The sequence below is a fragment of the Balaenoptera musculus genome, chromosome 9 (assembly GCF_009873245.2).
Source record: "Balaenoptera musculus isolate JJ_BM4_2016_0621 chromosome 9, mBalMus1.pri.v3, whole genome shotgun sequence".
Taxonomy (NCBI): domain Eukaryota; kingdom Metazoa; phylum Chordata; class Mammalia; order Artiodactyla; family Balaenopteridae; genus Balaenoptera; species Balaenoptera musculus.
In genome coordinates this window covers 75,408,678-75,433,867 of record NC_045793.1, presented here as the reverse complement: position 1 = coordinate 75,433,867, position 25,190 = coordinate 75,408,678, and the positions used below count along the sequence as shown (strand labels likewise).

At 39.2% G+C, this 25,190-nt stretch overlaps 1 protein-coding gene across 1 annotated transcript in view; it reads right to left on the bottom strand.

Moving 5' to 3' along the window:
* Positions 1–25,190, bottom strand: part of DNAH11 (dynein axonemal heavy chain 11) — a 306,796-nt gene that overhangs the window by 233,966 nt on the left and 47,640 nt on the right. Inside the window, exons 17-23 of the mRNA XM_036864125.1 lie at positions 22,753–22,869; positions 22,543–22,629; positions 8,259–8,417; positions 7,262–7,345; positions 5,254–5,412; positions 2,213–2,335; positions 1,372–1,494 (exon numbers count right to left, since the gene is read on the bottom strand). Of these exons, the coding sequence (XP_036720020.1) occupies positions 1,372–1,494; positions 2,213–2,335; positions 5,254–5,412; positions 7,262–7,345; positions 8,259–8,417; positions 22,543–22,629; positions 22,753–22,869 (852 nt within the window). The remainder of the gene's footprint in view (positions 1–1,371; positions 1,495–2,212; positions 2,336–5,253; positions 5,413–7,261; positions 7,346–8,258; positions 8,418–22,542; positions 22,630–22,752; positions 22,870–25,190) is intronic.

Genomic DNA, 25,190 nt, shown 5'->3' with positions numbered 1-25,190 from the left:
TGTGTGTGTGTGTGTGCGTGTGTGTGTTGATAACATTTAAGATCTACTCTCTTAACAACTTTCAAGCATATAATATACTATTGTTAACTGCAGTCACCATGCTGTACATTAGATGCCCAGAACTTATTTATCTTATACCCAGAGGTCCGGACCCTTTGACCAATACCTCCACACTTCCCCAAAGCCCAGAAACTGGTAACCGCCATTCTACTCTGTTTGTATGAGGTCAGCTTTTTTAGATTCCCCATATAAGCAAGAACATTCAGTATTTGCTTCCTCTGAATGAACTACCTCACTTGGCATAATACTCTCAAAATCCACCCATGTCATCACAAATGGCAGGATTTCCTTCTTTTTATGGCAGAATGATGATATTCCATTGTATATACACCACATTTTCTTTATCCATTCATTTGTCAATGGACGCTTAGGTTGTTTCCATGACAGGTGACTCTTCTTTGGAGGAGAAACTTATCCTGTGATTGCTGATGATACTACAGTCTTCTTTTTCTATGATTTCTCTGCCCACTCTCTCTCTCTCTGCCTCCTCTATGTCTCCTCCTCTTGTTCACCACATGCAGCCTTTCCCAAAGCTCTATTCTCAGCTGGATTATCTTCTTTACCTCTCATTAGCTAGCTCATCAATTCTCAAGACACCAAAAATGACCTCCCAAACTGTACTTCTAGACTGAACCTCTGCACTGAGCTCTGGGTCAGACTTTCCACCTTTACATCAATGCCCCTCACTTTAAATACACCAAAAATAATAGAACATCATCTCTTCAGACCAGGTTCTTTCCTAAGTGCCCCATGTCTAATAATAATAACACTACTGTTATTATTTCCTCTCAATAGTTTGTCTCTTTCATCTTTCTTATCTCTCATGTCCAAAGAGATGTTAACTCATAACCTTAGAATTCAAGACCACATAGGCTGTGCTCTGGACTGTCCCTCCAGCCTTATTTTTTATTACTCCTATCAAGAAAGTCTATATTCTAAGGAAACCAAACTCTTTAAATTACCTCTGAATGGCAGGTACTTTCTGGCATTCCAAGATGGCACTAACATTGTCCCCTTTGCCTATAACACCCTTTTCTGATCGCCATTTTTTGTTGAATACCAGCCCATCCTTCAAGGTTCAGCACAAGTACCACCACCTTACAAGATCCTTTGGAACCTTGTCTCTGTCTCCCTACTCAAGTGCAAGTTCCTTGAGAACAAGTCTTCATACTTTTTGAGCCCAAATGCCTGGAGCCTGGTACAAGTAGATGCCCAGTGAATGAAGAAAGAAATATTGAGTATTGGAACTTGGGAAAAATCTAAAATCGTAATTTAAAAGGAAAAAGTCTGTAATAAAAATATCCATCTTACTTGGTTGTGCTCTAGAGTTTCAAACAATTGTTCATCAAACTTCAGTAACAGAATGCCTGTCCGAGAGTGAACTTCATAAGAGAACTCCATGGTTGCCCAGGTCTGGCTGATTTCAGTAACAACCTAGACGTAAACAGCATTTAGTTATGTGCACAAAAGTTTAATTTAGGACCGATACTTAGGCTATCATCTGGAATTTTAAAAATTGTTTTTACAATTTAAAAAAAAAAACAACAGAGGGACATCAAATATCACTGGCCTCAATTTTTTTCCTCCAAATAATTCACGGTGATGAGGTTTAGAGAATGAATTCAACCACAGAAAAGGAACAAGCGTCACACCAATATCAAATTTTTTTTTTTAACTGGATCTGAGTTTTATATCCTTCACTGAAACACAATGCAGAGCAGGAAGGGACTTAAAAGGTTATCTTAAAGGTCTGATAGATATTATTTACTTTCTGGGTAGTGCTCTGAGTGCCAGAATGTGAATCCCAGGTCCCTTGTTGAACCTGGGTAAGTTAATTACTTCTCTATGCCTCAGTTTCCTCATCTGTACAATAGGGATAATCCTCAGAGGATTAAATGAATTAATATAAAGCACTGAGAGCAGTGCTTGCTACCAATTAAACGATATATAAGTGTTTCCTGCTATAATCGTCATCATCAACTGGGTCAACTCTCTCGTTTTATACATTTACTGTGGCCTAGAAGGAAGCTGTTTCCTGCCCAGGGAAACAGGTCTCCACACAACTATGGCAGGAGGACTTCTCCCTGAGTCTGCTTACGTGCCAGCACACAGAATTAGCTCAGGGTAAAAAGAAACAGCCCGAGGACAACACCTTCTCAGTCCCCAGCTCTTTCACTGCTTTGTCCACGATGCTTCGGACATCCTCTTCCACTTGGTGTAACCGCAAGGCTAACAAATCTGCCAAAGTTGTGGCTTCGTTTATAGAAAACTTGACCTGATTAGGAACCAAAAAAAAGGCAGAATTTATATTCCACATATATTAATGGTTCCTTCTACCTAATGGCCAGAGGAATGAATCATAGCTAAATATACTCAAGTCAGCTGCTGAGTACATTTCAAGTTCTGAAATGTGCAGACAACCAAAGACATTGCTTTTTAACTCACAGTTACTGAGCCATCACCCATCGAAGAGAGGGCTGAGGTTTAGGCCACGTTCGTACTACAGTACTTTCTTTTGTTTCATAACCCTCCCTTGTCAGCTCATTTCTTACCTCCTTTGCCCACAAAACCCATTTTTAAAGAGAATCACATTGTTCATTTATTATAATTTGGTTGAAATCCCAGGAATCAGGTAGTAGCTCATTTGTTTTCTCTTCCTTAGGTACTCTATTCACTGAACATAATTCCCAGTTGCTTCCGTGCTTTAACCTAGTTACATCATTGACTTAATCTTAGTTCCTTGGCAAAAAATAATTATTCTTACTCATACTATCATTATTCATATTTACCATGTGAAAAAGTCACTCACATTTCCTCATCATCTTATTGACTCCCCACTTTCCCCACCCCCATAATATTTGTTAAGAAGCTCTCAGCTCTTCCTAAGAGCCCAAACTCACCCATATCCCTCACAAATGAACAGCTGATCCCACCACACAGTTGCAAGGAAGCCATTTCCTTTCCTGCTCCTGCTAAGCATATCCAGTCCCTGTTTCTCGGAAGGTGCAGTCCTCTCTGGCTCTCCTCAATCTGTAACGTTGCTTATCACCATGCACGGCTCTGCAGAGGATGACTAAACATCCCTGTTTGCCCAGGACTGGGGTATTTCCTGGGCTAAAACCTGGGAAGTCCTGAGCAAAGCAGATGAGTTGGTCACCCTATCTCTGCATCACTTTTGACCTCACTCCAGAGCTGATGGGAGTCAGGTCTGTCTTAGAGAAGGAATGAGCAGGGATGCATAACGAGGCTCCCCTGATTAGCTGCATAGTTTGTGCAGTGAATATGGACCCCCTGCCCAGGTGACAACTGGAGGTTGGATCTAGTCACTGCTCTGATGCCCCAGATCAGCCTGGAGGAAGATGCCTTTTTCTAAATTGCCAGAGAAGTACCTTTTTCTAGCTTGCAGAAGGGCATGACACAGACAAGACACCATGGCGAGAAGAAAGCTCAGTGGGGCAAATGTGAGAAGGGGGCGGGGAGTGGGACACACAGTATACCTTCCATGTTGGGAGACTAAATAAAGATTTTCTGAAAGAATAAATTAATCAACTATAAAGCCCAAATATGCAATGCCTAAAAGACTCTATGTAAAGTATTATAATAAAAACTTCAGGGACCATTTATTGAAGATTTGCTATGTGCTAGGGTCTATATATAATCTCATCTCATCAAGTCTGCATGGCAGCATTATAGCATTACTTGTATTTCATAGAAGGGGCAACTGAGGTACAGAGAGCAAGTAACTGGCCCAAGATCCAAGAGATACTAGGTGTTAGAGTTGGACCAATAAAGCTTAGGCCATCCCCACTTCACCAGCCTGCCCCTCTCCTCAGTTTCCCCACCCTGCAAACTCTGTCTTCAAATCATGAGAGCCCTTCTTCACGATGTGTGCCTAGCAGAAAACACGCACATCAGGCTGCATTTTATGCATTTTAAATTCATGAAGGTCACCTTCCCCGAAAAATAAAGTGTAAGTTTGGTATATTTGCTCCTAAATAGATGTAGAAAGGCAAGAAAATATAACCTCAAATGGTACAGACACATGAGAAATAATTCTGTATTTTGCAATAAAATAAAAAACCATCTGGGACTTCTCTGGTGGTCCAATGGTTAAGACTTCACCTTCCAATGCAGGGGTGTGGGTTCTATGCCTGGTCGGGGAACTAAGATCCCACATGCCTCGCGGCCAAAAAATCAAAACATAAAACAGAAGCAATACTGTAACAAATTCAATAAAGACTTTAAAAATGGTCTACATCAAAAAAAAAAAAAATCTTAAAAAAAATGCATCTCTTAAAAAATAATTAAAAAAAAAAACCATCAAAAGACCATCAAAAAAGGATGCCATTATTAAGTGAATTGTGGGGGCAAAAAAATCACTATTTCTGAATTCTCTCTCCCCCTAAATTCACTTCTAATACTCTCTGATCCTCTCCACAAAATATAAGATTCTTTGCAGCCATGTCATGCTCTATAAAATGCCTTCACATTATCTTACTTGATCCTTACAAGATCCCTCTGATTATGAGAGTAGATAGCATCTCTCTCACTTTATTAATAAAAAACTCAAAACAAAATGGTTAAGTGTCTTATTTCAGGTCATATAGCCAGTAAGAGATAAAAGGTTGGTAGGGGCGGGGGATATCTTAGTCACTTCTGTCTGCTCTAACAGAACACCATAGACTGGGAGGCTTAAACAACAAACATTTATTTCTCACAGTTCTAGAGGCTGGAAGTCCAAGATCGGGGTGCCAGCCTGGTTGGGTTGTCGGTGAAGGCTCTGTTCTTGGTTAACAGATGTCTGTCTTCTTGTTTTATTTTCATATAGTAGAGAGTAGAAAGCTCTGGGGTCTTCATCCCCTTACAAGGGCACTGACCCCATACATGAGAATTCTACCCTCATGACCAAACTATCTCCCAAAGGTCCCATCTCCAAACACCATCACATTAGGAACTCAGGCTTCAACATATGAATTGGGGGCGTTGGAGGGGGGAACACATTTAGTCCATAGCAGGGGCTAAAACTAGAATATCTGCAGGTCTAGTCCTTGGTCACATCTCAAAGAGCTTGACCTCTTGCATCTGACCAGAAACCTTTTCCCAAATCCCACTTCATCCCAGTTGAATGATGTAAACCAAGGAATAACACTTCAGTCACAAAAATATTCAATTAGTGAGACTCAGGAAACTGACCCCAGTGGCCTTCATCAGCTGGTGCCAATGCCTGTCTCTGAGGGCAGGGCTCTGTAACTCCGCAACGGCCCTCAGGGAGGTCATCGTGTCCTTCACTGTGCCTTCCAGGCCTGAGTAAGCGTCCCACACGTGGACTTCCTTATCGAGAGACCAGATTTCCTAAAGAAAAGTGACAAAAAACTAGGTCCCCCGAAATAATAATATGTTTTATCATTTTCCTCCTTTGAAAGAATAAATTTACATTTCCCTGGATAGGAAGAAAGTAAAAACATTTAAGTCCCCAGGTTAAAGACTAAAACTAGAGAAACAGAAAAGGATCCACTCACTCATATATTACAAGTCCACTGTGTACAAGCCACTTGGATACACTGGTTTCTTATTCACAGGTTCTAGCTTGATGTCCCATGAGGAAACCCAAGGGTCATTAAGTGTAGAGAATTAATAGAGTTTACAGGACATGTGCAATGAAGAGTGCTTCCTCTAGAAACATAAATAAGCAGGAAACTGAGATTGTTACCTGGATTACTAACACTTTCCTCGGAAGACCTGGCTTGTTTAAATGGTAGCCCTGAAATGCTGGTTACCTTTGAGCATTTGTTCCTTGGAACTAAATAGTCATGATTTTAAGACGTGTCAAATAGGGCCCTTGACTTGGCTGTCTTCTTGGCTCACAGAACAACATCAACAATTGTGAATGAGAAAACCCCTAATAAAACAACAATCCCAGCACAGCACAAAAGGACAGTGCTACTTCTTTAAAAAAAAAAAAAAAAAAAAAAGGCAAAATATCTTCAACTGAGAGTGGAGGTCAAACTGTCACTCTGAAGTGAGACAGTCCACTAGGCAAGGAGACGGGCAGGGAGTGAGCACAGAAAAGAGGCACAGTGACCCCAGGGCATGCAAAAGAATAATGGGCTGTTCTAGTTAGGGTTCTTGGGAGCAGGATAAAAAGGGCAGAAAAAAATGGGAAGAGTTGGTTGGAGTGGAGCACAGGACTGAGTCGGGGTAAGGATGTTCCGGGGCAAGAAGAAAGCAAAAGGCCCGGCTACTTCTGAACTGCCTTTCATGGCTACGTGTTTGGCTTTATCCAAACATGCATTTGGCTTTATCCAAAGAGGCTTTACTCTCTTCAGAGGGCACAGGGCCGTGGGGACTAGCTATCAAAGCACAAAGTTCAAAAAAGCTCAGTTCTGGGGCTTCCCTGGTGGCGCAGTCATTGAGAATCTGCCTGCCAGTTCAGGGGACACAGGTTCGAGCCCTGGTCTGGGAAGATCCCACATGCCACGGAGCAACTAGGCCCGTGAGCCACAATTACTGAGCCTGCGCGTCTGGAGCCTGTGCTCCACAACAAGAGAGGCCACGATAGTGAGAGGCCCGTGCACCGCGATGAAGAGTGGCCCCCACTTGCTGCAACTAGAGAAAGCCCTCGCACAGCAACGAAGACCCAACACAGCCATAAAAAAATAAATAAATAAATAAAATCCCAAAGTTTACAAAAAAAAAAAAAAAGCTCAGTTCTGTTACATTGAGCCCCCTTGCGATATTGGAGTGGGCAGTAATAAGAACAAAGATCACAGTATTCCATACACATCCACAAGGTACCCCAACTAGTTGCCCCAAAGTCCACAACCGAAAGGTACCTCTGAAGATACAGTACGCTTACAGCTGCTAGGGAAAGAATTCGACAGCTTTCGTAAGCCTAACCCCTCAGCCCTGCTCTTCACCTCCCCACCTCCATTCTAGACAGCCATAGGCAGCGCCTGATGATAGCCACTGCTCATCAATTCATTAGCCCTAATATGCTTTTATCCACTCATTCACAGAAAGGTAGGCTTGATTACAAGTGCAACTGGCTGAGAGTGAAAAAAAAAAAAATCCTGTCTCAAATCATCCTGTTTGAAGTAAATAAGGACATGCGGTCCAGCACAGCAGACACTAGGTTAGGGAAGATGGAAGAAGGTGGTGCTGAGGAAGATAAATCGTCGTCGCAGACAGTTATGGAACTTGCCTTGGCAAACCTTCTGAGTTCCACATCCATCTGTTCCACATTAATCTGTCTCCACTGGGTTTTAGTCCAATTATCAATGCTTCTCTGAAAACGCACAAGCAGATAAAAGTGTCAACAACATTTGGTGAAAGCAAGTCTCTGCAGCAAAATATCTAAACTGATGATACACAGTGACTCCACCATCCAGGGGAAAGTCAATTATTTAAGTATTAACTGCACCTGTCAAAACTGCCCCACCACAAAAACAAAAAAGTTGTCAGAACATGTCAAACCTAAGGCTAAAACATTCTGATATGTTAATTTCTAGCAATGACAAATTCCATACACATACCATCATTATCATTTAATCCTGAATACTCTGAATGAATTGATAAATAATGTTACCATTAAATACCATATTTTTATAATTCTACATATAAGATAAGCTTTCATAAGAAAACCTTCATCCGTTATAGACAAAACTCTCATGAGCTTCTTGACCATATTCTATGCCTTGTTAATATATTTCTTTACTGGCTTTCAACTAACTTCAAAGAAAATAATGTATAACACATATTGCAATACGCCTAGTTCCTAGAACTTATTTTCACACTTAAGTTTGCAACTTAATGAACACAGACAAAGTAACTTTATTTTTAGTTAGGCCTGTTTATATATGCACACGTACGGAAGTATAACCATGGTGTACACATCAGTTTGTATGCACAAGTGACCAGATGTGTGTGGTACATAGTAATTTTTGTTTATATCCTACATAACTCTCAAGAAGGATTTGAAGCAGTCAACTCATAATACCAAGTTTCATTCAGAACAGCAAACAAAAAGCACTGATAATTCAGAGATATCTGAACTCTAATTCTGGGGAAAAAGTCTAATACCCACATATTTTAAGACACTATAAAACCCAAATAGAATGATAGAGACACTAAAAATCGCATACTTATACAAAAGAAATACTAAAAGAAAAAAAGCATGCTTTCAAAAAGCAGTGTCTTACCTTAACATAAATAATGACATCCCAGAGCCCCTTGAGCAATGTTATCTCTCTGCGACACTGCTTCATTTGTTTGTACTCTGGAAGAGCCACTTCAAAAAGATGAGTAGATTCTTGCATCTGCAACATTTCTTCTTCTAATGCCTCAAGCTCTTGATTTGCCTAAGGAGAAAACACATACACATGCACACAAACACACTTAATAACCAATGAACTGCCAGAGAAGAAGAGCCACAGCATTGTGTAGCTCTGGTTATGTCAACATTTACAACTTTGATTTTTAAAAAAAAAAATAGAAAGAAATCTGAAGTATAATTATTGGTAAAATAGGGGCTTTAGATGAGCAAACTCACAACTACTCAAAAAAGTTAGAGTAGACGATCAGTAAATACAGTAATGTTATCAATACCCTCCCTATACATTATTTCAGCAAAATCTGCTCTGGTATCAAATTTCTATGAATACAAATTTTCCTCTTGATGTTCATCATACAGCTGGGGACGACTTTGCTGGGGAGCAAAAGACAAGGTGCTAGAAACTTCCACTTAAGAATAAATCAGAGGCTGGATTAAAGATGGCGTTAGAGGAAGACGCGGAGATCACCTTCCTTCCCACAGATACAGTAGAAATACATCTACACGTGGAACTGCTCCTACAGAACACCCACTGAACGCTGGCAGAAGACGTCAGACCTCCCAAAAGGCAAGAAAATCCCCACGTACTTGGGTAGGGCAAAAGAAAAAATAAATAACAGATACAAAAGAATAGGGACAGGACCTGCACTAGTGGGAGGGAGCTGTGAAGCAGGAAAGGTTTCCACACACTAGGAAGCCCCTTCGCGGGCGGAGACTGCGGGTGGCAGAGGAGGGAAGCTTCGGAGCCGCGGAGGAGAGCGCAGCAACAGGGGTGCGGAGGGCAAAGCGGAGAGATTCCCACACGGAGGATCGGTGCCAAGCAGCACTCACCAGCCCGAGAGGCTTGTCTGCTCACCCGCCGGGGTGGGCGGGGCTGGGAGCTGAGGCTCCGGCTTCGGTACTAGCCGGGAGGGAGTCCAGGAAAAAGTCTGCAGCTGCCGAAAAGGCAAGAGACTTTTTCTTGCCTCCTTGTTTTGCGGCGCGCAAGGAGAGGGGATTCAGAGCGCCGCCCAAACGAGCTCCAAAGACGGGCGCGAGCCGCGGCTATCAGCGCAGACCCCAGAGGCGGGCACGAGCCGCGGCTATCAGCGCGGACCCCAGGGACGGGCAGGAGACGCTAAGGCTGCTGCTGCCACCACCAAAAAGCCTGTGTGCGACCACAGGTCACTCTCCACACCGCCCCTCCCAGGAGCCACTGCAGCCCACCACGGCCAGGCTCCCGTGATCCGGGGACAACTTCCCTGGGAGAACGCACGGCGCCTCAGGCTGGTGCAACGTCATGCCGGCCGCTGCCGCCGCAGGCTCGTCCGGCACTCCGTACCCCTCCTTCCCACCATCCTGAGTGAGCCAGAGCCCCCCAAGCAGCTGCTCCATTAACCCCGTTCTGTCTGGGCGGGGAACGGACGCCCTCAGGCGACCTACACGCAGAGGCGGGTCCAAATCCAAAGTTGAACCCTGGGAGCTGTGCGAACAAAGAAGAGAAAGGGAAATCTCTCCCAGCAGCCTCAGAAGCAGCGGATTAAAGCTCCACAAACAACTTGATGTGCCTGCATCTGTTGAATACCTGAATAGACAACGAATCATCCCAAATTCAGGAGGTGGACTTTGGGAGCAGGATATATTAATTTTTCCCCTTTTCCTTTTTTTGTGAGCATATATGTGTATGCTTCAGGGGGAGATTTTGTCTGTATAGCTTTGCTTTCACCATTAGTCCTAGGGTTTGGTCCGTCCGTTTTTTTTCTTTTCTTTTTTTACTTAAAAAAATTTTTTTTCCTAATAAATGTTTTCTTAATAATTTTTCCCTTATTTTCTATTTTTAGAAATCAAAAAAAATTTTTTAATAAGTTTTTTCATATTTTTTATTTTTAAAAATTAAAAAAAATTTCTTAATAAATTTTTTCTTAATTTTTTTCTTATTTTTTATTACAAAAAATTAATAAATTCTATTTTTAAAAATTAAAAAAATTTTTTTCTTAATAAATTTATTCTTATTTTTTTTCTTATTTTTTATTATAATAGTTTTATTTTATTTTATTTTATCCTCTTTCTTTCTTTCTTTCTATTTTTTTCTCCCTTTTATTCTGAGCCATGTGGATGAAAGGCTCCTGGTGCTCCAGCCAGGCATCAGGGCTGTGCCTCTGAGATGGGAGAGCCAACTTCAGAACACTGGTCCACAAAAGACCTCCCAGCTCAACGTAATACCAAACAGCGAAAATCTCTCAGAGATCTCCATCTCAACATCAAGACCCAGCTTCATTCAACGACCAGCAAGCTACAGTGCTGGACACCCTATGCCAAACAACTAGCAAGACAGGAACACAGCCCCATCCATTAGCAGAGAGGCTGCTTAAAATCATAAGGCCACACACACCCAAAAACACACCACCAGACGTGGATGTGCCCACCAGAAAGACAAGATCCAACCTCATTCACCAGAACACAGGCAGTAGTCTCCTCCACCAGGAAGCCTACACAACCCACTGAACCAACCTTAGCCACTGGGGACAGTTACCAAAAACAACGGGAACTACGAACCTGTAGCCTGTGAAAAGGAGACCCCAAACACAGTAAGATAAGCAAAATAAGAAGACAAAAAAACACACAGCAGGTGAAGGAGCAGGGTCAAAACACACCAGACCTAACAAATGAAGAGGAAATAGGCAGTCTACCTGAAAAAGAATTCAGAATAATGATAGTAAAGATGATCCAAAATCTTGGAAATAGAATAGGCAAAATGCAAGAAACACTTAACAAGGACGTAGAAGAACTAAAGAGGAAACAAGCAACGATGAAAAACACAATAAATGAAATTAAAAATACTCTAGATGGGATCAATAGCAGAATAACTGAGGCAGAAGAATGGATAAATGACCTGGAAGATAAAATAGTGGAAATAACTACTGCAGAGCAGAATAAAGAAAAAAGAATGAAAAGAACTGAGGACAGTCTCAGAGACCTCTGAGACAACATTAAACGCACTAACATTCGAATTATAGGGGTCCCAAGAGAAGAAGAGAAAAAGAAAGGGACTGAGAAAATATTTGAAGAGATTATAGTTGAAAACTTCCCTAATATGGGAAAGGAAATAGTTAATCAAGTCCTGGAAGCACAGAGAGTCCCATACAGGATAAATCCAAGGAGAAACATGCCAAGACACATATTAATCAAACTATCAAAAATTAAATATAAAGAAAAAATATTAAAAGCAGCAAGGGAAAAACAACAAATAACACACAAGGGAATCCCCATAAGGTTAACAGCTGATCTTTCAGCAGAAACTCTGCAAGCCAAAAGGGAGTGGCAGGATATACTTAAAGTGATAAAGGAGAAAAACCTACAACCAAGGTTACTCTACCCAGCAAGGATCTCATTCAGATTTGATGGAGAAATTAAAACCTTTACAGACAAGCAAAAGCTGAGAGAGTTCAGCACCACCAAACCAGCTTTACAACAAATGCTAAAGGAACTTCTCTAGGCAAGAAACACAAGAGAAGGAAAACACCTACAATAACAAACCCAAAATATTTAAGAAAATGGGAATAGGAACATACATATCGATAATTACCTTAAATGTAAATGGATTAAATGCTCCCACCAAAGGACACAGACTGGCTGAATGGATACAAAAACAAGACCCATATATATGCTGTCTACAAGAGACCCACTTCAGACCTAGAGACACATACAGACTGAAAGCGAGGGGATGGAAAAAGATATTCCATGCAAATGGAAATCAAAAGAAAGCTGGAGTAACAATTCTCATATCAGACAAAATAGACTTTAAAATAAAAACTATTACAAGAGACAAAGAAGGACACTATATAATGATCAAGGGATTGATCCAAGAGGAAGGTATAACAATTGTAAATATTTATGCACCCAACATAGGAGCACCTCAATACATAAGGCAAATGTTAACAGCCATAAAAGGGGAAATCGACAGTAACACAATCATAGTAGGGGACTTGAACACCCACCCCACTTTCACCAATGGACAGATCATCCAAAATGAAAATAAATAAGGAAACACAAGCTTTAAATGATACATTAAACAAGATGGACTTAATTGATATTTATAGGACATTCCACCCAAAAACAATAGAATACACATTTTTCTCAAGTGCTCATGGAACATTCTCCAGGATAGATCATATCATGGGTCACAAATCAAGCCCTGGTAAATTTAAGAAAATTGAAATCGTATCAAGTATCTTTTCCGACCACAATGCTATGAGACTAGATATCAATTACAGGAAAAGATCTGTAAAAAATACAAACACATGGAGGCTACACAATACACTACTTAATAACGAAGTGATCACTGAAGAAATCAAAGGGGAAATCAAAAAATACCTAGAAACAAATGACAGTGGAGACACGACGACCCAAAACCTATGGGATGCAGCAAAAGCAGTTCTAAGAGGGAAGTTTATAGCAATACAAGCCTACATCAAGAAACAGGAAACACCTCGAATAAACAACCTAAACTTGCACCTAAAGCAATTAGAGAAAGAAGAACAAAAAAACCCCAAAGCTAGCAGAAGGAAAGAAATCATAAAGATCAGATCAGAAATAAATGAAAAAGAAATGAAGGAAACAATAGCAAAAATCAATGAAACTAAAAGCTGGATCTTCACGAAGATAAACAAAATTGATAAACCATTAGCCAGACTCATCACGAAAAAGAGGGAGAAGACTCAAATCAATAGAATTAGAAATGAAAAAGGAGAAGTAACCACTGACACTGCAGAAATACAAAAGATCATGAGAGATTACTACAAGCAACTCTATGCCAATAAAATGGACAACCTGGAAGAAATGGACAGATTCTTAGAAATGCACAACCTGCCGAGACTGAACCAGGAAGAAATAGAAAATATGAACAGACCAATCACAAGTACTGAAATTGAAACTGTGATTAAAAATCTTCCAACAAACAAAAGTCCAGGACCAGATGGCTTCACAGGCGAATTCTATCAAACATTTAGAGAAGAGCTAACACCTATCCTTCTCAAATTCTTCCAAAATATTGCAGAGGGAGGAACACTCCCAAACTCATTCTACGAGGCCACCATCACCCTGATACCAAAACCAGACAAAGATGTCACAAAGAAAGAAAACTACAGGCCAATATCACTGATGAACATAGATGCAAAAATCCTCAACAAAATACTAGCAAACAGAATGCAACAGCACATTAAAAGGATTATACACCATGATCAAGTGGGGTTTATTCCAGGAATGCAAGGATTCTTCAATGTACGCAAATCAATCAACGTGATACATCATATTAACAAATTGAAGGAGAAAAACCATATGATCATCTCAATAGATGCAGAGAAAGCTTTCAACAAAATTCAATACCCATTTATGATAAAAGCTCTGCAGAAAGTAGGCATAGAGGGAACTTTCCTCAACATAATAAAGGCCATATATGACAAACCCACAGCCAACATCGTCCTCAATGGTGAAAAACTGGGACCATTTCCACTAAGATCAGGAACAAGACAAGGTTGCCCACTCTCACCACTATTATTCAACATAGTTTTGGAAGTGTTAGCCACAGCAATCAGAGAAGAAAAAGAAATAAAAGGAATCCAAATTGGAAAACAAGAAGTAAAGCTGTCACTGTTTGCAGATGACATGATACTATACATAGAGAATCCTAAAGATGCTACCAGAAAACTACTAGAGCTAATCAATGAATTTTGTAAAGTAGTAGGATACAAAATTAATGCACAGAAATCTCTTGCATTCCTATATACTAATGATGAAAAATCTGAAAGTGAAATTAAGAAAACACTCCCGTTTACCATTACAACAAAAAGAATAAAATATCTAGGAATAAACCTACTTAAGGAGACAAAAGACCTGTATGCAGAAAATTATAGGACACTGATGAAAGAAATTAAAGAGGATACAAATACATGGAGAGATATACTATGTTCTTGGATTGGAAGAATCAACATTGTGAAAATGACTCTACTACCCAAAGCAATCTACAGATTCAATGCAATCCCTATCAAACTACCACTGGCATTTTTCACAGAACTAGAAGAAAATATTTCACAATTTGTATGGAGACACAAAAGACCCTGAATAGCCAAAGCAATCTTGAGAACGAAAAATGGAGCTGGAGGAATCAGGCTCCCTGACTTCACACTATATTACAAAGCTACAGTAATCAAGACAGTTTGGTACTGGCACAAAAACAGAAATATAGATCAATGGAACAGGATAGAAAGCCCAGAGATAAACCCACGCACATATGGTCACCTTATTTTGATAAAGGAGGCAAGCATATACAATGGAGAAAAGACAGTCTCTTCAATAAGTGGTGCTGGGAAAATTGGACAGGTACATGTAAAAGTATGAAATTAGAACACTCCCTGACACCATACACAAAAATAAAGTCAAAGTGGATTAAAGACCTAAGTGTAAGGCCAGACACTATAAAACTCTTAGAGGAAAACATAGGCAGAACACTCTATGACATAAATCACAGCAAGGTCCTTTTTGACCCAGCCCCTAGAGAAATGGAAATAAAAACACAAATAAACAAATGGGACCTAATGAAACTTAAAAGCTTTTGCACAGCAAAGGAAACCATAAACAAGACAAAAAGACAACCCTCAGAATGGGAGAAAATATTTGCAAATGAAGCAACTGACAAAGGATTCATCTCCAAGATTTACAAGCAGTTCATGCAGCTCAATAACAAAAAAACAAACAACCCAATCCAAAAATGGGCAGAAGACCTAAATAGACATTTCTCCAAAGAAGATATACAGATTGCCAACAAACACATGAAAGGATGCTCAACATAATTAATCATTAGAGAAATGCAAATCAAAACTGCAATGAGATATCATCTCACACCAGTCAGAATGGCCATGATCAAAAAAATCTACAAACAATAAATACTGGAGAGGGTGTGGAGAGAAGGGAACTCTCTTGCACTGTTGGTGGGAATGTAAATTGATACAGCCACTATGGAGAACAGTATGGAGTTTCCTTAAGAAACTAAAAATAGAACTACCATATGACCCAGCAATCCCACTACTGGGCATATACCCTGAGAAAACCATAATTCAAAAAGAGTCATGTACCAAAATGTTCATTGCAGCTCTATTTACAATAGCCAGGACATGGAAGCAACCTAAGTGTCCATCATCGGATGAATGGATAAAGAAGATGTGGCACATATATACAATGGAATATTACTCAGCCATAAAAAGAAATGAAATGGAGGTATTTGTAATGAGGTGGATGGAGTTAGAGTCTGTCATACAGAGTGAAGTAAGTCGGAAAGAGAAAAACAAATACAGTATGCTAACACATATATATGGAATCTAAGGAAAAAAAAAAAAAGGTCATGAAGAACCTAGTGGCAAGACGGGAATAAAGACACAGACCTACTAGAGAATGGACTTGAGGATATGGGGAGGGGGAGGGGTGAGATGTGACAGGGTGAGAGAGTGTCATGGACATATATACACTACCAAATGTAAAATAGATAGCTAGTGGAAAGCAGCCGCACAGCACAGGGAGATCAGCTCGGTGCTTTGTGACCACCTAGAGGGGTGGGATAGGGAGGGTGGGAGGGAGGGAGATGCAAGAGGGAAGAGATATGGGAACATATGTATATGTATAACTGATTCACTTTGTTATAAAGCAGAAACTAACACACCACTGTAAAGCAATTATACTCCAATAAAGATGTTTAAAAAAAAAAAAAGAATAAATCACTTCTTTAAAAAAAAGAACTTTCAGCTTTAACAACTACCCTAGAGATTATCAATACACAGAACATAGCACAGTATGAGAAATTTCACCATATGATTATATTTACCAAGGCTCCCTCCCCTAACCATCCCATCGATGTACAACAGTTTATGTTTTACACCAAATATAAGCTGACTCATCTTTTTCTTTCTTGATAAACCAACTCTTATTTTTAGTTTTTATTAACATAGTAGTGTATTAATATGGTCAAGTGCAAGGAGTACGGAAGAGCTTGCAATGCAGGAAAAGCTGGAAACACAGGCACTCTCTCCAGTTCTTCTGGGGGCTGTTTCTCAAACTCTCAGCTCTGTGCACAAGTTGCTCCTTCTTGATTTATCAAGTTTAGACATTACAAACCTAACTGGCTTTGCAAACAAAGGATTTAACTTTGTTTTTCCACTTTACATTTTCTCCCAACGTCCTCTCAATACCCCAAATTTCTATTTAGTTTTTTTGAGTTTCTTTTTAACTTTAAATACCCACGGTTAATCATTTATCCACTTTCAACTCTCTTAATTTCCTACTATGTAAATTAGGATATTAGGACTCTAACATTCTTTCATGATACAGGTTATATGTTTCATTTCACATGTAATACTTTTATAAACATTAACTGCAATTCTCTTAGTTTTACTAATGTTATTAGAAAAATTCCATACACATAAAAGGGCGTGGCTGTGTGCATACACACCATCCAGCTTAGGAAATACTATTTTACTAATAACTTTTAATGACCTTCTTAATTTTATCCCTCTCCTTCCCACTACAAATATAATCACTAAATTTTTATTTACTACTACTGATTTTATAATATTTTCACTACATGTTTGTACTGCTAAATGCTAAACCGTTAAAATTTATGTCTTAAAATTTATATGAATAGTTTTATACTATATATTAAGACATTTCAATATTTATTTTTGAGGTACATCTACATATTCATGAAGAGTATGTATGAAGTTCATTCATTTCTACTACTTTGTAGTACTACCTAGTATGAATAAACTACAATTAATTTATTCTACTGCTGATGGTTATGTAGGATTTTCCTGTATTTCACCATTAGCACTAATGTTACTAGGATTTTTATGCCCCCTGGTATAAATGGTTTATACAGAGTTTCGTTATCCTTTAATGGGTTAAAAATGTCTTCCAAGAGTTTCTATCATGAATGAATGTTGAATGATACCTAAAGATCTTTTGGCATTTCTTAAGATGATTATATGACTTTTCTCTTAATCTGTAAATATGATAAATTATATTCATTTTCTAATGTTAAACATTTCCCTGGAATGAACCCAACCTATTTATAAATTGGATTATTTGATTACATTTTGTTTAGTTAGTTTGCATCTATGTGTACCAAAAAGAGTGGCTTATCAGGACTTCCCTGGTGGTGCAGTGGTTGAGAATCCACCTGCCAATGCAGGGAACATGGGTTCGATCGCTGGTGCAGGAAGATCCCACATGCCACGGAGCGACTAAGCCCGTGCACCACAACTACTGAGCCTGCGCTCTAGAGCCCGCGAGCCACAACTACTGAGCCCGCATGCCTGGAGCCCATGCTCCGCAACAAGATAAGCCACTGCAATGAGAAGCCAGCGCACAACAAAGAAGGCAGCAACTAGAGACAAAGGCTGCGTGCAGCTTTGAAGACCCAATGCAACCAAAAGTAAATAAATAAATTTATAAAAAGAAAAAAAGAAAAAGAATGGCTTATCATTTTTCCTTTCTCATACTGTCCTTTCACAAAAATAAGACATGCTTCACAGAGTAATTTTTGAGTGTTCATTCTTCTTCCGGTCTCTGGAATCATATGAATGAGATCTGTTTCTTGAAAGCTTCTTGGAATTAACCTGTAATGCTATCAGGGCCTGCTGTTCTCTCTGTTTTAAATTAATGGTTTATCTTTTTATTTTCCTACTGGTTAATCTTTCATAGTTATAGGACTATTCAGCTGTGTTCTTTTTTTTTTTAATTAATTAATCAATTTTTGGCTGCACTGGGTCTTCGTTGCTGTGCGCAGGCTTTCTCTAGTTGCAGCGAGCGGGGGCTACTTTTCGTTGAGGTGCGCGGGCTGCTCATTGTGGTGGCTTCTCTTGTTGTGGAGCACCAGCTCTAGGCGTGCAGGCTCAGTAGCTGTGGCTTGCAGGCTCTAGAGCACAGGCTCCGTACTTGTGGCGCACGGGGTTAGTCGCTCTGTGGCATGTGAGATCTTCCTGGGCCAGGGCTCGAACCCGTGTCCCCTGCATTGGAAGGCAGATTCTTAACCACTGTGCCACCAGGGAAGTCCCTGTGTTACTTCTTGAGATACTTTTAGTAAATTATATTTTTCCAGAAATGTATCCATTTTGCTTAAATTTTAAATTTCTTATTGATTGTATTCTACGATCTTTTGAATTTCTGCTCTTTCTGTACTATCATTCCCTATTTATTCCTAAGATTGTGGATTCTCCAACAGAGATTTGTCAATATAACTAGTCTTTTCTAATTATATTGAGAATCAAATTTGGCTTTGTTTGTCCTCTCTTTTCTTGAAATATACACACTGGAACTTATTTCAGTGATGATTTGTTGGTGGTTAATGCACTATCTTTGTTTATCTGAAATATGCTCTTGTTATTGAAATATAATTTTACACAGGAGAATTGGGAAAAAATCATCCACTACCTTTTGGCTTCCATTGTTGCTGATGATAAATATGCTCTTAGCCCAGTCATCATTTCTAACAGGTAATCTGTCTTTTCTGTCTGGTTGCTTTAAAGGTCTTCTCTTTGCCTTTGGTATTCTGTAGTTCATTGTGATGTGTCTAGATGTTGACTTTGTATTTATCCTGGTTGGCGGTCAGTGAATTTCCTCAATCTATTGATTCATGCTTTGAGCAGTTCTAGAAAAATCTCAGCTACTACATCTCTATTGCTTGTCTAATATTCTGTGTATTCTCTCTTCCAGGAAGTCTGAGTAAAAGAGTTAGACATCATTTGAACTTCTTACTCTGTCTCTTAATCTCTTTTGTATTTTGCATCTCCTTTCACCTATGTGCTGCCTTCTAAGTGAGTTCTTCCAATGTCATTTGCATTTCACTAATCCTCTTTTCAGTTAGTTCTTTAACCCCTGCTGAGTTGTATCTTTTATTTTTCATTTCCATAAGTTTCTGGCCCTTTTTCAAACTCAGTTGATCATTTTTGATAGTCTCAAAACTGAGAACTTGCTCATTTTTTTCAATGTTATCTTTTATTTCCTGAATACATGTCTTCTTCTTCTTCTTCTTTTTTTGGCTGTGCCACATGCAGGATCTTAGTTCCCTGACCAGGGATCGAACCCATGCCCTGTGCAGTGGAAGCATGGCATCCTAACCACTGGACCACCAGGGAAGTCCCAATAAATGTCTTCTAATATCTGACATTTCATATGGGTCTGTATCTGTGGTTTACTCTTTCTGTTGGCCCTTATGCATGATGGTGTGTTTGTTTTATTGTAAACTCAAATTTAACTGAATTTAATCTGTTGGACCCCTGAGGAGATTAGAATAAGAGCACCTTATTCTCTTCTACCCAGAGAAGATTTGGATTTGCTTCTACTATGTGCTAAGAAGAGCTACTTGTAACCATATCAGTTTCCTAGCCTGGAAATTCCTTAACCATAGGGGTAGTATAAAATTACACCATAACCCTTGGGAGAACAGGCCTATGTTTACCAATTCCCAGAGGATCCTTTTCTATTTTTTTCGCCCTATTCAGAGCAAGGTCTGATGGGTCATCTCATAGGCTCCCTGTGCAGGCTGCAGATTTTTCCCAGCCCACCCTTTCACTAAGCGTGTAACCTCTTAAAAGCATCTCCTAGTTTGCCTTGAAAGGGTTAATCACAAAGTTCTAGAGTTCTGCTACTTTGATTTGCCCCTACAGCAGCACAGCCTTTTATGTTTCCCACTGCTTTCCATCCTGGTTTCAGCTACTCTATTTCCCTGCCTCTTGCTTTCTTGGGAGTTCAGCAATAGATTTAAAGTCACATATTTGTGAACATGTTTCAGCATCTGTTTTACAAGATGGATTTTCAAAATGTCTAGTCAACCATACTCCCCAGAGCCAACAGCCCTTTTATTTATTTTTAATTATTTTTCCTATTAGTTATACTAATTCAATTATTCCTAGAAATACAGATCCAGTTATTTTAATTCAACTGTTCACTGTATCTTTGGCTATGAAGAAACAATAGCACACAATATAAATTTACCAAGGTATCAGTTATAAAAGGAGAGATTTACTACACCACTCCCCTGTTCCTGGAGGGTCAATGGTTTCCATCTTTTGGAGTGAGGTGCCTTGAGTACTAGGACCTACCATACCAGCCCAGAACAAACATATACAAGACTTTGGCTGAATCTAGTTAAACACTAGATATGCTTGCTGAACAAACACACAAGAAAATGACTTCAAGATAAAGGTAACCGAGTCCTACTATATTCAAAACATCCTCAACACATTTTGTAGGTATGATAAATATCTGCCTTTTAAATATGTAACTATATGGTGTTACACTATAGCATGCAAATGGTAGGAGTCAATAAATGATAACTGCAGTAAATGTTTACACACAGCACATTAGTTAGTCAAGTAAAAATGTCTCCATATCCACAATCTGTTCAGACCACCTGCAGTTTAGATATAATCTTTTAAAAAAAAACAACTCTATTCGCATACTCTAACCAACTCCCTTTTCAGTGAATATATTAACCACTTTTCTTTAGCCAAGTGAAAGAGAAGACCTCATGCTATTGAATGGTGTTTTCTGAATGGCTGAAAGCAGTTAAAACTAAATTCAATCCAAAATTTGGAAAGAGAAGTAAAAACTGTCAGTTCCAAGTTTTACAGCAGTCTAAGGAGGAAAGGCTATCTCCAGCATGAAGTCAAATCGGGATGGCAGCCTAGATGAACTCAGAAGAATTCCCAGCCCCCAATGCAAACTTCAAAGTCACTTTCTCATTTTGGCTGCTAGGTTAAGAATTCTTACAGAAACAAAAGATATTATTTTTCTAATAAACGTTTAAAACATTTTTTCAATCCTCATGAATTAGTCACCATTTTCAGATTATTTGCCTATTATAGTCATTCTTGTAGTCAATTATAATAAAGTAGTTCATTATAACCTAGGATTAAATGACTCAATAATATTTGTATCCAGAATTAAGATTAAATTATGGGCATTCATTTGAAACTCCCTGAAACACTAGCCACCTCCAGAAAACCATATAACACATACTTGGGGAGTGGGCATGGGGGCAGATACAATGTGTAGTCGGGGGTAGGGGAGAGGACACGGAATCAGGCCTAAGGAGCAAGTATAGGATGAGGCAGTAAACATAAATCAGAGAAAAAAAAAGAAAAAGTTACGGGCTTTCCTTACTAGGATTAAGAGTTACTAACAAAGTATCACATGGGAAATAGTATAATGGTTAATATTCCTCATTAAAAAAAAAAAAGTAGACAGCTAGAATTTTAATACTGATTCTGTCACTAACTGTTATCTCCAACAAGTTACTCAATTATACATGATTGTTTCTTTATCTAAAAAAAGGAGAATAGAAGCTGTATCAGAGAGATATTGCAAGAACTGAAAGAAATAATGTAAATAATATGTTTAATAAAGTTCTTGATGTATAAAGTGTTTATATGTCAAGAGAAAAACAAATATCGTATATCAACGCATATATGTGGAATCTAGAAAAATGGTACAGATGAACCTATTTGTAGGGTAGGAATAGAGACGTAGATGTAGAGAATGGACATGTGGACACGGCGGGGAAGGGGAGGGTGGGATGAATTGGGAGATTAGGTTTGACATAAATACACTACCATGTGTAAAATAGATAGCTAATGGGAACCTGCTGTATAGCACAGGGAGCTCAGCTCAGTGCTCTGTGATGACCTAGATGGGAGGGATGGGGGGAGGGATGGGGGGAGGGATGGGGGGAGGATGGGAGGGAGGTCCAAGAGGGAGGGGATACAGGTATACATATAGCTGATTCACTTCATTGTTCAGCAGAAACCAACACAACATTGTAAACCAATTTTACTCCAATTAAAAAAAAAGTAGAATAAAATAAAATGAAAAATAATAGTATTTGTTAGTTTCACTAGTATGAGTACTTTGATGATGACATGATTTAAATCACAATATAATTTCTGGAGAGACATGATTTAAATCACAATATATTTTACTTGGGGAAAATTGTAACTGGGTTTTAAATAGTTAATTCTCAACGCATAACTAATTGCAAAACTAAGGCAAAATATAGCAGTACCTCAGTGTCCAAATTTATTTTTTGAAATAGCTATTATAACACACAAGATAATTGAGATCAGCATTACCTTATCAAGTACTCTATATGGATTTTCTGCATTAAAACGAAGAGGAGCATAGAGTCTGAATCGCTCTCTGAACTCCGCCTGCTTCTCCTGATCAGGGAAGAAAAAAAACTGAAAGTGAATCTCAAATAGCTTCAATTAGCCTTATAAAACCTTTCTTTAAAAAAAAAACCCCAAAAAACAGAAAACCACAAAGCTTGTTAGCTAGCTTACATCAAACAAAATACATTTTTTCCTTATAAGAGTGACTTCTGCATTTTGGAGAGGTGAGACTTCATGTCTGACAGTTGCTGCGATCTTTTTGGTAGTTTTCCATCTTTCAGGTAATTCCTACAAAAACAAAGGAACAAATGGGAAGTTACTTCAATACCTAAAACAAATCTACTCCACAGGATTAAATTTTTCGAATCTCTTTCCGCTAACTCATGACATCCTTTCATTCTTGTCTAAGAGAAAGGGTTTATCCCCCAAAAGCTCTAAAAGGCCTAGAGCCAGGCTGAATCCCACTGGCACCTTTGGAGTCACATCTTCCAAGCGTAAACCAGAGCTGTCCTCTGGTATAAGATTTACCTCAGCATAAATGAAAACCTTTTCAAAATAAACAGAAATTTCCAAACTGTTTTACTATTTACATTTTCAGAGCACTTTAATAACATTAAAGTGCTCTGAAAATGACTTTGCTGATCTAACAACTAGAAGTGGAGCCATGTTTAGCAATTTAGCAAGCGAAAAAAGACGCTCTAAATCTGGTGGGCAGAGATGAAAATGTGAATCAATCTTATCCTTCGTTTTCCTCTGGTTCCCAAAGCTGTGTTTTTACTTGGTCTGGATGGAGAGTTTGAACATTTGGGTAATTTTAAATGACTAGGATTTTTGAAGTAAGATGAGGCAAAGGGAAGGGAAGGTTAATTCCTACTTGATGGAGGACAAAAGCAGCCATGAATTGTTCAGGTAGCAACTCAACTCTGCTGTCCCTGACTACAATGCAACTAGGACAACAGCAACTTACTTTCTTTGAAGAGCCCTTGTGCTTAACTGCTGTTGAAAAGCATTCCTTGTGTCCAGACTAAGAAAGCATTGTTTCTCTGTGTCATCTCCCAGGACACTGAAATTGTTTTGTCACACAAAACCACCCATGGTGATGGGACTCTACTTGTGTCGCTGAAGCACAAAAATCGGTTCTAAAGACTATTTTGTAACCCTGATAAATATCTGATGAATGATTTGGTAACTGCCAATTATGAAGAGTGCACTGTGCTAAGTATAAATCGTATCTGAGTGGTGGAGGAGGGCTACAAAGATAAAACACATTCTTCAGATTGAAACTGTTGTATCATCTGTCAGAGTGAATGAGAGGCACACAAAATAACTATTCTACATGACAGAATGTGTTAACTTCGATCAGGAGGTCTATATGTTATGGAATTAAAATGCTTGGGAGGCAACATGGTGTCATGACAGCAATACCCAACCAGGCCAGGAACTAAAAGACTTGAGCTCTAAAGTTCCTTGTTTTTATCTTGCTCTTCCATCCTTCTTCTCATCAAAACTCTGCATCCTCATCTGTCCAGAGTGTCACTTTGCATTTCCAATTGACCCCATGGAACCTAAATGTCACAGGGAGTCCCTTCGGGGCCACGGGAGAGAAGACTTGAAGAGGTCACATCAGTGGGTTCAGGCTCCTTAACCTTAACCTTCTTCAACGACACTAGACCTGCTGTTACCTGCTTTATATTTGGGGATTCCAAAGAAGCTTCCACTGGATAAAAATAAACTTTCATTGAAAACCAAAAGATCAGATGACCTCCAAAGTTGAACTGATACTGATCCACTCAAGGAACTCACACTGCATCAGAGGCGCAAAACAATGACTGGATTTCCACAGGCAGAGATGAGGGTGAGACCCCTCAACATCCCGTGAGGTAAGATTTCCAATGCAGGATGGGGTGAGAGTGTGTGCTCTACAGAAACTGGACAGGATTCTGAGGCTAGAGGCAGTCAATGAAGGTTTCTTAACAGGGAAGGGACTTGATAAAATCTATGGATTAGAAGTGTAATCCAGCTTCAGAGCACACTATAGATAGGGTGTGAGGACACAGCCACGCCTAGGGGCTTTTTTAGCATCAAACCAAGCACAGGCAAGTTTTGGGAAATGTTATGACTGCTAATGATTATGAAGGAGAAACAGCAACTCTCACAAATTGCTTAAATTAAAACAAAACTGGGACATTGTTACCCTCCACGAGCAACTTGAACTGCCTGTAAATCTTATTTTTCCTCCTGACCAGCCTGAATTACTGACATCGAGACACACACAGAGCTAAGAGTGTGGCTCACTTCTGAAATACTGAAAAGCCTAATATTCTCAATACTGCAAAAACCTTAGTGAGCCAAACTTTTATTTTTATAGAAAAAAGGCAGAATAGCACATTTGCTTTTATTCATCTTGGAAACATAAAGAGTCCATTAGAAAGCATGTAAACTAAGAAACACATAAAAGATTTTTAAATCTTCCACCTGACCACAGCACTGAAATTGAATACATACACCTCCATTTTCATAAACAGCTAAGACAACAGTCAGAACTAAGTGACCTGATCAAACATGTCTGCATCGTTACTTACACTCTCCTAATTAGCTTACTGTTGAAC